Source organism: Lutjanus erythropterus, chromosome 1 (genome assembly GCF_056507025.1).
Source record: "Lutjanus erythropterus isolate fLutEry1 chromosome 1, fLutEry1.hap2, whole genome shotgun sequence".
NCBI classification, from domain to species: domain Eukaryota; kingdom Metazoa; phylum Chordata; class Actinopteri; order Lutjaniformes; family Lutjanidae; genus Lutjanus; species Lutjanus erythropterus.
The window spans coordinates 42,392,360-42,405,888 of record NC_139317.1 but is presented as its reverse complement, the minus strand read 5'-3'; the positions used below and the strand labels follow the sequence as shown (position 1 = coordinate 42,405,888).

Genomic DNA, 13,529 nt, shown 5'->3' with positions numbered 1-13,529 from the left:
CATTTCAAACCACATCCAAATGTGGCTTTGGATCTGATTTTTTTAAAAAAATTTTTGCTTTGTTTTGTTTTTGTTTTTTTCGCTGTCCAAACTTTCTAAAATCAGCATGGATACAGTGTGGGTATGTCAAAAATTTGGGCTGGCAGTCTGAACAAGGCCTCATTCTTGCTCTCTCTCTTGTTGTTGATGATTCCGTGCTTTATTTCCCTCAGAGCTCCTCAGAAATTGTCTTCTGTCCTGGAGTCGGCAGCAGAGCGTCCTACACTGGCGCAGCTCTCAAGGGACAAAGCAAAGAGCCCGATGGAACCACTGCCGGTACCAACATCTATGACAACTGGCCTCCCCGCACCCACCACAGACTCTTCGCAGTGGCCTGCTGAATCCCAGAGCCCCCAGGGGAGGGACCCTGCACAGCTCCAGTCTCAGCCCCACATCCAGGCACGTGTAGGCCAGGCCCCTGCACTAGGCCCCGGCATGGAATACTGCATGCTCTTGTTCTGCTGCTGCATCTGTGGCTTCGAGTCCACCAGTAAGGAGCGGCTGATGGAGCACATGAAGGAGCATGAGGGCGACATCATCAGCATCATCCTCAACAAGGAGCAGCAGCAGGCAGAAGCCCAACCAGGCCTGCAGGCAACAGAGTGAGCCGTGTTCCTCCCTCCCCCTCTCCCTCTTTTTATAATAACACTGACCCGCGCTCCTACAATGATCTGCTGCCCACTAAAGTATTTCATGATGTTTCTTTACCTCAAGGTGATTGTGGTGGAAATCACTATACTGTAACATAGGTAATTCTCAGAATGTTTTGTTGTGGTTGGTGTGGTGTACAAGGCTGCAATAACTTCTGTCCAACACAGACACCTTGAACAGCTGTGGAGAAAAATGATGAAATGATTTCTGAGTGGCACATCCTTTGCAGAAATGTAAAAAATGTATAAGCCCTTAATATTTGTGTCAAATAATTTGACATTCAAGAGACACAGAATGTGTCCGGAGGGAAGTGATTCTTATTTCAAGGGACAAGCCCGAGCTCTAACCCAAGTCTTTTTCTTTTTTTTTTCCTTTCTTTCACTATACAGGGACAAGTTCATACCTCACAAAACCACACAATCCCTCACCAGAAATGGAAAAAAAAGATTCACATATTTTCCAGTAATTAATTTCATATATTGACCATGAGGCAGCTCTTTTATCGCTACTGTAATATTTAATGTATTTAATGCGACACAGTCGAGGCTAGTTAAAGGAGGTACATGTGCAAACTCACCAATGCCAAAAGGCATGTATCACAGCTTGAAAATGATTTAATATTTATCAGTTGAATTTTATGCATGTTAGTTTCCGTTATGCCAATTTTAAAGAGGCAAATGTTTATTTTTTTGCATTTCGTTTTTTGTTTTTGTTGGTATGGATGACTGTAATTTTACTTGTTGAATCATTTATAAAGTAGTTAGAGGAGAAGGTAATAGTTCTCAAAGGACGGAAGGTGACCAGAGCAAAGTAGAAATTGGTGTTTGATTGTAGTCTGCCGGCGACAGAGACAGTTTAGGGCATGTTGACAAAAGGAATGATAAAAAGGGAAGTTGGTAGAGGTTGGGCTTTTCATTTAATTGAATGGTGCCTAGATATTCAAAAGCAGGAATATGTTGTATTGAATCACCTGTTTTCACTTGTGATTGTGGTGCTAGATTCACTTTAAAGGAATAGTTTGGAGTTTGAAGTGTGGTTGTATGAAGTAGTTATCCATAGTCAGTATATTACCTAGAGTAAATGGCAGTCAGCACATCCCCAATTTGGAGAAGCAGCAGGAGTATTAGAAACTGTTTGGAAAAGGGCAGGCACTTTCCAAAAACCACTTGGCAGGTGATTGGATGAACCATCTGTGTGTCTGTCACATCAAACACAGGGTAACTTTAGCCAATTGCTCTTCTTTCAATGAAGAGGTTCTCTCCAGTTCTGATATAACTGATGCTATCACAATATCTATGCTAACTTCTTGTTTGAGATGAGTCACTTCCATGGACACTCTCTGCTGCCGTCTCACCTAAAATCACAGCTATAGCTGCCAGTTGTCCACCACTTTTGGTGCAGACAGAAACGGATAACTTGAAGCCAGGCAAGTATTTTAGACACATAAAAAAATCTTTATCAGTTTAAGTGTACACTATATTTAGAATATTTTCACCACTTTACCTTGCTGTCAGACAGCCTTTTCTGACAGAAGCTGACATTACATGAGCTAAATATGGCTCTCTCCAAACCAACCAGACTCATTTGCAAAAACTATAATTTTACCTCGTAGATCATGGGAGTTGCTGGACAACTGCTGCCTCGATTGGTTAGTTTGTTTGAGTTATTGTGCGATTTTGGTAAATCCAAACCTTTTAAAATGCCAAAGTCAAAAAATAACACTGACAAACTAACCAATCAAAGCAGCTGTACACCAGCAACTCCTGTGTTCTACAAGATAAAATACTGATATTGCGAATGGACCCTGGCTGGTTTGGAGAGAGTGATGTTTGCATTGTATAACAGTGGTTTCCCATAGGAAAAGGCTGACAGCAAGGCCTACGTAGGAAAAATGTTCAAAATATTGTGTTCACTCAACTCATATTGGCTGAAAAACATTTTGCTGCTGACTTGTCCACAGACATATATTGCGTAGCATCCATGTTGGCAGTTGTCTTTGCTTCTTCAAGCTGGGGGCGTGTCAACAGGCATCAACGGTAGTTAATACACTGTCTATCGATAAGTACCTCATACAGCCCCACTTAAAATAATCCAAACAGCCCTTTAAGAGTTGTCATGAAAGGTGTAGTCCATTTTTTTATAGCCCATGCAATTACTGTTGTACATAGTAACATTTTTATAATAACCTTTATTCTTTTTTGTCAGTGTTTTTAAAATACAAACTTTATAGTGTCAAATGCAACTTGAAATGACTGCTGTCCCAGCTAATAAACATGCCTGAAATAAGAAGACATGGATGTAAAAATAAAGTTTGGAAGGTGACACATTTTTAAGGTTTATGTCCTCTCATGTGATTGACTGGAGGCAGGAGTGTAATAAAATTACTGCAAGCTCTGATATGGAAAACCTCAGCACAGTGTAATGAGGATAAAACGGAAACTTGGATCTGTGAAGGCTTCATGTTTACTGTGATGGATTGTCTCGCTGTGCCGGAGATATTTTCATACCGGAACCCTAATATCTCAAATGATGCTGACTGTACAGAAAAAACAAATGTAATGGAAAGGAGAACCAACACAAATCAGTCACCCAGATGCACGTTAGGAACAACCAAAATATGCCTCGCACTTTAATGTTATTTCAAACTGTGCCATTCCTTCATGACGCAAAGTTAAAAAAAAAAAGCTGATGCTGTTGATTACCAGATTTTTGTTACAGCCCTGTCTGAAAAAACATGAACATAAAGAGCATAAAAAATTTAAATTAACAGAAAATAAATCATAGATTGACGATGAGGTTGAGTAGCATTGATTATGCATCTAAACCAAACAATCAGTGTCAAAGTCTCAACCCATGCAGTGCTGTCATGCAGAACAGTGTGTCACGTTCATTCATCTGTATGCCATCCCCTTCTTACATCCACACGCGCACAGAGGCTGAGGAAATTAAGATAATATGGAATATTCATAATTCATGCCCCTCTTCTCTGCCTGACATAACAGCTTGAAATTGTCTGCACGTGTGTAGCGTAGTGGATAAAACAAAATTAAATCTCTATCTCAGAGACCTGTTACTGGCCTGGAATTCTCATTATCAAAGCTGGTAATTATTGTCTGGTTTTTAATTTACAATTCTATGTGGCAGAATTAAGGACCTTGCTTATATGTCTGAATTTTAAAAAATGAAATAAAAGTGGGACTTCGATGTCCCTCCCATGTGATTACCATGGCATGCATTTAAATGAGCAGTGAGTTTTAAAGACTGGATGGACCACAGGCGCACCCCAGCCCTCCCCTTCTGTCACATGGGGATCTTCTTGTAGTCTGATGCCCCGTAATTATTCTTCTCTAGAAATGGATTCTGATAAAAGGTTCCCTATGCAGATTTTGACCTCTAGTAGCGCTATGGAGCTGTTTTTCTATATCCACATTTCCACCCAGAGCTTTTAGTCCTGGAAGCTCTTTTTCAAGGAACTAAAAGGTTCCTTCAGCCTGTTGTTTTGCACTTTTACCCCAAAAATTAAGAAATTTAGTCCACTAATATATGAATAAACACTTCTGTGCAATGATTGACGATACAACAATTGCCAGCGGTTTATCTGTCATGCTTTGGTCTGCAACTCCACGTTGAAGTGTCGAAGCACAATGAACAAATGATGTCACTGGAACTTCATGTAGAGCCTAGTCCTGATTTTGTTTGTCTTGTGTGGGTCAGACAAACTGAAATGAAAGTGAAAGCAAAGGTATGAGCATACCTTTTTTGCAATATTTCATATGTGCTCCTTTGTGGTCTTATTTTTGGTACAAAAAGTGGTCCAGATAGTCTGGTTAAACTTAGTTTAAAACGTGTCTTGCCCCGTTGTGCTTTGTCATGACGATGTCTCTATGTTCTTGCATTGTAGCAATTAAATGATAAGGCCTGCAATATATTTTATTATTGTCAACAAGTCCCATAAAGACAAAAAGAAAAACAGCAACCCTTGATAATTTCCAGCCTCTCTACCGTGTCTATGGCACTAGGCCCAAGCCCATTGGTCATCGCAAACAAAAATTCATCAGAATTGTCATAAACTTTAATTCTAAGAGAAAAAAAGGGTGAAACCTTGACACTGTTGGTTTTAGCAAGTCAAACTCAAACAAGCTGTAATTAGTGTTTTTGTTTGGGACTGTTTTCCGTTTTGCATTAATACATGCAAATATTTCTGGCTGCAGGGCGTTGTATTTGGGGTTTGACTGAAAGTAAACTACAATGATTGTATTTATGGTAATGTAGAGGTATGTCATACACAGTGTATGGCTCATTGTTGTGTTTTTTTGTAGCTTTTTGACAATGGATGTCTGTGGCAGACAAATAATCAGAGTTTGGAAAACTATATAATACCACCAGACTTATCCTTCAACTTTGGTGTGTTATCATAACTAATAGAAAATGTTCAAAGCTACAAAAAATAGTAGCTGAGCAGTAATAAACTGTGAACTCACTGAATGCAGTATGTGTTAATTGGGAATAAAAGAATAAGACCTGGAACATTTTAACAAGTAGTTTGGAACATGGCCTCTCTGTGCTGAGTTGTGATTGATTTAAAAATAGCTAACGATAATATTTCAAGTAAAACTAAATCATAATTGCTAACGAGTGACAGCAAAAACGCAGCTTTCCATGACATTGTGTTGGAATTACTGTGCAGTTCAGCCAACAGCTGGGAAATGCATCTTGGGTCATTCTCCTGCTGGTAAACGCATGTAGGTCAAGTGGGATTTTGCAGGCAGTTAAATATCCCATTTGGTGTCACAAATTGCAAAAGTGTGTCAACACAAGCAGCAGACACAGCAAAGTATGAAAACATTTCTGTTTCCCCCTGTCAGAGCATACAGATCATCCCCGTTCACCGCAGACACATTTCCCTCAGTTACGTCACAAGATAACTAGAAATTTGTGCCATATGTGAAAACAAAGAATTGTCTTGTTTTAGTTTATTGTGCCTTTTGGTTCAACGTGTTGTTTGTGTTGAAACTCGAATTTTGACCTTTCTGCCAAAACTTCAGTGAGTTATCTAAATGTTCTAGCAATAGATCCATAGTTTGATTCTGACAAAAAATGGAAGCAAAAAACTTTATTATCACGACAGTGATGGGTATTATCATGTGAACACCTCGGTATATTTTCCAAGGAGGCAAATCCACATTTTGGTTTTATTTAGCAATTTTGGGGACAGAAACAGCAACAAACCAAGAATGTGAAACAGCTCTGTCTTATATTACTAGAGCTCAAACACTTGGTACTGTATTTTGAGTGTGTACATATTGTAGATGAAGACTACAGAACCTTAAAACTGACATTTTTTTAAAAAGATAAAATCTATTTTTTAATGATCTTGTTATAAAAAAAAACAATTGAGACAAAAAATAAAGATAGATTTAATTTTGGCTCTTATTTACTCCCAGTCTATTTGAGGGAACTGACAGTTTTAAGCTAAATACAGCTAAATGAGCTATGTGTATTTAAACCAAAGGAGGTGGAGAAGAGATAACGTCTGTCCTGATCAGTGTATTTTTGCTCACGTTTTGTAATGGATGTTCAACATGGAATTGTTTCAGACAGCAGTGTGACGCTTGCTTTATGTTTATTTATTTTTAGAACATCATAGGCTTTATTATGTCACTACTTTGCCATTGTATTTTTGGTAATAAAGACTGAAACAAATGACTGCTTTTTGTCCCGGATCATGTTTGTAATATGTCTCAAAGTTAAAATGGACATGAAAATGGGAAAATTAACTATGAATCAAAGAAAGATATTAATATATAGATTACATCTCACTCATTCTTAAGAATTACAACAATACTGTATTTTGAGGGGGAGTTGATTTGTACTCTTCAATTATGCTGGGAAAATGTATTTGAAAAGATCAATTTTTTTACTAAATGGAGACATCAATTCTGTCAGATTTTCTATGAAATGGAGTTGACAGAATGTTACATTTTTCATTTAGCATAGTCGTAGTGGGTAGCCATTTTATTTTTTTTAAAGTTGCTAAGGGCTACAGAGTTGACATGTTGTGGTTGAGACACATCTGATAGCAATATTATGTAATGAATTTGTCAAAAAAAAAAAAATAGAAAGCTTACCATTGCTTAGGAAATATTCCCACCTTTTTTAAACCGACAAGTGAGACAGGGGTCTTTAGGGTATAGCTAAACTTTTTCATGCCTGATTAAATTATAGTTTTGTAAAAATCTGACCGAGTTAATAGAAATCTTGGACACAGCTTTAAAGGACCAACATTTTAATTGAAAATATAGCCTATTTTAAAATGGAAATGATCATAAGGACATTTTTACACGTTATCAGTAGGTATTGTTAGTTTTAGATTTTGAAGGCTTGTAATACATTTTTAAACTTTGACGTTTTGACTTTTTGTGTGTGATGAGTGTCTTCTGGCACAGAGCAAGTTTAGAAATTAAATAAATTAAAGCAATCCAAACAATTTCATAAATTACATATTTCATATATATATAAATTAGTAGAAGAATTGTAATTAGTTTGTTTGTATTCATATTTATTGGGGCTGTAGGGCGTGATTTGTCCCAGTTCTCAAGAATGGGTGATTTATAATAAGAATCAGAAACAACTTTATTAGTATTTTGATTCATACAAGAAATTTTGCAGATCAAATATGCAAATGTGAACATATAGTTACATACAGATTACAGTACGGCAACAAATTGTTACTTTATAGCTGCAGTTGGTGCAAGGGTGCATGGATGCAAAGAATGCTGAATAAGTAGGGATAATATTTGACCAGTGGAGGTTTGATGCACATATAGTGGTGGACTGAATGCATGCAAAACAAGTCAAGTCAGTTTTATTTATGTAGCACCAAATTATAACAGAAGTTATGTCATTCTCATCTCATCAACACGTATACACCATACTTTCTAATATTATTTAGAGACCCAACAGTTCCCACCATGAACAGTGGCGAGCAAAAACTCACACTGTTCATTATGTTGTTCCCTAAAAACTCAATGAACTCTTAACGAACAAGAAACGGTCCTACGTTCTGTCACGTTTTAAAATGACAAACATCAATTATTCCACCTGAGGATGAGTCTGAACACTTTTCTTGCATGGGTGAGTTACTGAATGGTCCTTGTGGACCCAGGCCCAGGGGGTGAAGGGGTCAGGGGCCCATTGTTTCATAATCCGTGCATGCCCTATTTTTTTCAAAGCAAGCCCAGTTTGTTCCTCATCTGCTACCTCCCGCCACTGGAGGAAGCTCACTTATGTTAGAGGCCATGCAGACTGTTGGCCTCTGGCAGAGACACGTTGTGTGTTTCTGTTAACCCTTACAAGCTGTGCTCCAGACAAGTTGCACACAGACTTAGGTTTTAAAACTGGCTTGTATGGCATGAGAGTGTGAAACATGTTTCTCCTTGTTACTTCTTTACACAACATAACCGCAGGACTGAGGGAATATTCTGTCTTCTGACAAGGCCTTAACCACTTCCCTTTTAACAGTAATGCAGAGAACAGTTCATTACACTGTTACACAAGGCTCTTTGCAAGGTTAACATTTAATTAAATCTGTTGGTCACATAAGGAAAAGAATTCAAAGCAGTTCAGAGTTTTTTTTCTTTTTTTGTGAACAATTATTTATTGAGTTTTATATCACAGTCAGTCGGACATAGAACATGGGAATGAAAAAATTAAAAATTATGAATGACAAGTACAAAAACAAATAACAGGAGCAACACGCCCACAGGATTTGGAATTAAGATGAGTAACTAGAAGACAGACAGTTGGCAGATTTCTTTAAAGCAGTGCAGCATCATAGAAGAACCAGGTTGAACCTGGAGGTGAGTCATCTTCCTCTAGCTCTTAAAATGTGCCAAAGACTTTATGATTTTATATATTTTTAGAAGTGTGAAATCATTTCTGGTGGGCGTTGGCCTCTGCCATCGTTGTCTCTTGTCACCAATTTGTGATATTCATTGACAGGATCTCAGGGTACAGCCAGGGGAAGGTGTGTATTTGGTTTTGGGACCTCAGAATTGCGTCTCTGGTGTTTGCAGATGAGGTGGATCTATTGCCTCCATCAGACCATAAAACTCAGCACACACTGGAGCGAGTTTGCAGCTGAGTTTGAAACTGTTGAGATAATCTTCTAGACAACTGGCCAAAAGGGGAAATTGCAACAGAATAGAAAGCACTGATTTCTTAAGCAGTGGACAGTAATTGTCAAAAACATGTTTTCACATAAGAAGCATATAAAACTAGCAAAGATGACATAATGACCCAATAAAAAGCTTTTCATTTGTGTTTCTCCATTAGACTGGCATGACACATCATAACCATGACATGACTTTGTAAGAGTTTATAATAACCATCATTAATAAATGGTAAATTATAGAGCTGCAATGACTGATGGATCGATTATTAATCAAGTATAAAATTAATTGCCAACTATTTTCTATAATGTTTTGTAATATTTTCTGGTTTCTTTACTCCTCTCTGACACTAAATGAAATATCTTTGAGTTTTGGACAAAACAAGACATTTGTTTTGGGCTTTGGGAAACACTGATCAATATTTTTTACCATTTCATGGACCAAACAAGTAATGGATTAATGGAGAAAGTGACTTGACAGATAATGAAGATAAACTTAAAAGGAATGACTTGAGAAATATGTCCAAACATGTGGAGCACATGGACGTACTGATAAGATTGTGACAGGATTAATTAATTGATTAATTGAGAAAATAATCAACAGATTAATTGACAATGAAAATAACAGTAAACTGATAGTTAATTAAACTTAAGTTAAAAGTTATTTTACTGGTAACAAACAATAAAATGATCAACTAATAATTACTAGTTATTAGTAATCCTATATTTTATGTTATTTTATCATTAGTTTGTATCATGTAAAATAATTACTTTATAAAATATAAATAGCATCATGTCTTTGTTATGACAACTTGACATTAACCAAGACAACATAATGTGTCATAAGCATGTCATAGTAACCCTAATTAACAATCTTAATGAAAGTCTTTAGCTTTATGTGGTACATCAGAGTAAACTGTCATATGTGGTTGGTTTTGACACTAGCTGTTACGACACCATTATAAATGTGATGTGAATATGTTCCTTGACTACAGTGATACAGTTTGGACTATTTTAGTCTTACGTTTGATTACAAGTAAAGTTTTGCTTTCAAATGTTACCTGAGTAAAAGTATTTAAGTATTAATTGCAAAATGTACTTGAAGAATCAGAAGTTATTTTTTTTTTTTTTTTCAACAGAATAACACTTTGACCAGTGTTATTACAGTGGAAACCTCTTATAGCATTCATGTTTTGGGATTGTCCTTTTCATCATCCCACTCTTGTAAATATGATTTCTCAAGAACTACTTGATGGAACTTTTTTTTCAGACTTGGCACAAATGACCCCTCAAAGTTGAACAAAATATTAATATAATTATGACAAAATATCACACCAATGTCTAATAGGACAAAATAATGAGGTGATGAAAAGGTCATCTTCACCATGCCATCATAATCTTCAGCTCTCTCTAAGTGAAGGCTGCATGTCTTTACTTAGTCTTCTCTACAGACATTATATGAGTCTGGACTTGGAGACAAACAACTGTAGGTTGTGATTCTAGTTTTTCTGTATTTTTCATGCAGATTATCATCTTTTACCTTCAACTTGACAAATCTTTCCAGAGAAAGTGTTCTGACTCTTGTTGTACCTCTGAGAGTAAATGATGACAGAAAAGATTATTGACATTTAACAATCAGCATTTATTAAAGTCCAGATTCAAACCATTCAAAAGTTGAATGGGGCATGTCTTTGAATGTGGGAGGAAACCGGAGGACCCGGAGGAAACCCACGACAGCACGGGGAGAACATGCAAACTCCACACAGGAAAGCCCGAGGGCTCAAAGCCAATCTTCAATTGTTTTTCCTGTGGACTCCTGTGCTGCCCCCATCCCTCTTAACCCTCCTGTTGTGTTCATTCAGTTAAAACTCATTGTATTCCCAGTGACTTTTGACCAGGATCATTTTATTTCATTATAAATCCACAGTAATGCATAAATTATTACCCAGTGTTGTATTAGATCTTTTCATCAACTTCAGCTCTTGTAAGCATTAAGTTTTGAACTTGTATTTGCTGTGTATGTCCTGTAGGCCTCATTTACCTGAGCTCATACTACTCGTTTTTTTAGGGAATAAAACATTATATATAGATAATATTTTGACTATAACAAATACTAAGATGAAACCTATTGTACTATTTGTCACAGAGTACTTCACTGAAATGTTTACCAAAGTCACTTTTTTGAAAATAGTTTTATACATTAATTGTAGTCTTACCCATTCATTTCCAATGACTGGTCATTTTTGACCGGGAACACCATGGGTGTAAACAAGTTCCAAAAAACAAACAAAATATGTGTTCAAATGCCATGTGTGAACAAAGTCATGGAACCTCATGACAAACGGATGAAATTTACTGGCCGGAACACAACAACAAGGTTGAAAAGGGGAGACGACCTGAGACTTCAATCGAGCGCAACATGATGTGGTGGATCATACGATCCACCAGAGAGACCCTGAAGAGGACGACATCTCAGACAGGCAACCATTCACCCTTACCCGCTGACTTCTGTCAGTTAAAAAATCAGGAATCCAACCCACCATATTAAAATCAAGGTTAAAATATTTTAAGAGCTTTTCAACTAAAATGTGTGGTTGGATTTTATTAAAAGCGGATGAAAAATCAACAAATAAAACCCTAGTATGTGTTTTGCTGCCTTCAAGGTGCTTAAGGGGCAGGTTAAGTAGAGTGGCAGTAGCATCCTCTACACTTCGCTTAGCCCTGTAAGCAAACTGTAGCGGGTCAAGAAGATGCTCAGTTTTTGTAAGGAGCTCTTTCTTCAGCAACTTTCCGAAACACTTCATGACCAAGGAGGTCAGGGTAACTGGCCTGAAGTCATTTAACACCTTGGGGTTATTGTGTTTAGGTACTTTCTGCCGACTGAGGGACAACTGGAAAATATAATGAAAGATGTGACCTAGTTGCTCTGCACAGGAGATAAGCACCCTGCTGTCTATATTATCAGGCCCAGGACTCTTATTTAGCACTAGAGTGTTTAAAACCACTAACCACAGCACGTTTTTCAAGGGGGATGGAAACGGTGTCAGTTAAATTGGTTTTTTTTTTGCTCTTGAATCACATTTCTAAAATCTTGGGAGTCAAACCTAAGATAAAACTTATTAAAAACATCAGCCAGCTCTTTGTCACATCTGAAACCCTCCAGTGCTACCTTCTTGTTTTTCCTCTTCCATGTGCCAGTAATGGTCTTCATACCATCCCAGGCAGAACCCAGATTATTGTTACTAAGCTTCTGCTCAAATTTAACTTTGTAATACTGCTTTGCTCTTCTTATCTCAGATTTTACTTCCCTTTTCAGTCTGTTTAGTTGTGGGAGGTCGCCCTCTCTAAAAGCTCGCCTTTTTCTATTTAACAGTACCTTAAGTGATTTAGACACCCAAGGGTTAGAATTTGGGTATACTTTCAAAACCTTACCCGGAATTACCCTGTCCACACAGTAGGAAACATAACAGCTGACAACATCAGTAAGATCATCAATGTCATAACAAAACTCCTTAAACACATCCCAGTCTGTACAGTCAAAACTAGAGCTGGGTATTGATTCAGATTTCCCAAATCGATTTGATTCGATTCACAAGGTCCTGATTCAATTCGATTCGTGATTCGATTTGATTCGATTTCGATTCAATAAGGGATATTTTAGTCACAATACCAATTTTACTTGAATATGGAAGAGATTCTCAGAGAACTAATGCTGTAAATAGTAGGGGTGAAAAACTCATGGTTCGTCCCGCCTACAGCTCAGCACATCTGATTGGTTAGAAGTCATGATCAATCAGCAGACACACTGTGTCACAGACAGGGTGAAACAGAGCTGCACCGGTGAGCAGAGAGGAGCTGTGTAGAAGTTAAGACAGCTGATATCACCAAAGTTTCAATAAACATCACAGTTTTATGATCTGTTTCTTTTGTGATAGCATAGTTACATCAGTGAAAAAAGTTATGGATGAAGTCTGGATTTCACTCAAGGCGACGTGACGGCTTTTAAATCAGTCGCTCTTCACAGAGATGCGCTGCACACAGCAGCATCTGTCCTCTTTTCACTGCAACCCTGCATTGAGATGTCGGGTATTATAACTTATACAAAAGTAACAGTGACAGTAAAACTATGATGCTCACATGTAGTCTGTGGATCACATGCATGCCGAACCATAGAGGGCGATCCGTACGGGACACGGATCAACTGCGAGCCGTTGCATCCGTATTGTGTAGGTGTGCGAAACAGCTGACGTGCAACAGGTCCATCGTGTCCACAGCACGTGCAATATTCAAAGCCATGTGGCTGGTTTCAATTGCCCTAGTCTGTAGGACATGAGACACCAGGTTCCAGTCATTGTCGATGTAGGAAAACCCATCAAGGAAAAAATCAAGTTGCAACTGAAGAGGAAATAAATAAGAACTTAAGGGATGTACCCCTCCTTGAACCGCCACCTTATCGTGGTGGAGGGGTTTGAGAACCTAAATGATCTTAGGAACTATGTTGTCGGGGGCTTGTTGCCCCTGGTAGGGTCTCCCATGGCAAACAGGTCCTAGGTGATAGGTCAGACTAAGAGCGGTTCCAAAGCCCCGAATGAAGAGTTTAACACCAAGATTGTTTATGTCGCCCAGATTGGCGTTACCGGGGCCCCACCCTGGAGCCAGGCCTGGGGTT

General features: G+C 38.0%; 1 protein-coding gene across 1 annotated transcript in view; it reads left to right on the top strand.

The window, feature by feature from the left end:
• znf507 (zinc finger protein 507) overlaps positions 1 to 3,012 on the top strand; it is a 32,626-nt gene extending 29,614 nt beyond the window's left edge. Inside the window, exon 7 of the mRNA XM_084722065.1 lies at positions 213 to 3,012. Coding sequence (XP_084578191.1) covers positions 213 to 645 — 433 coding nt within the window. The 3' untranslated portion in view covers positions 646 to 3,012. The remainder of the gene's footprint in view (positions 1 to 212) is intronic.
• Positions 3,013 to 13,529: the final 10,517 nt, after the last annotated feature.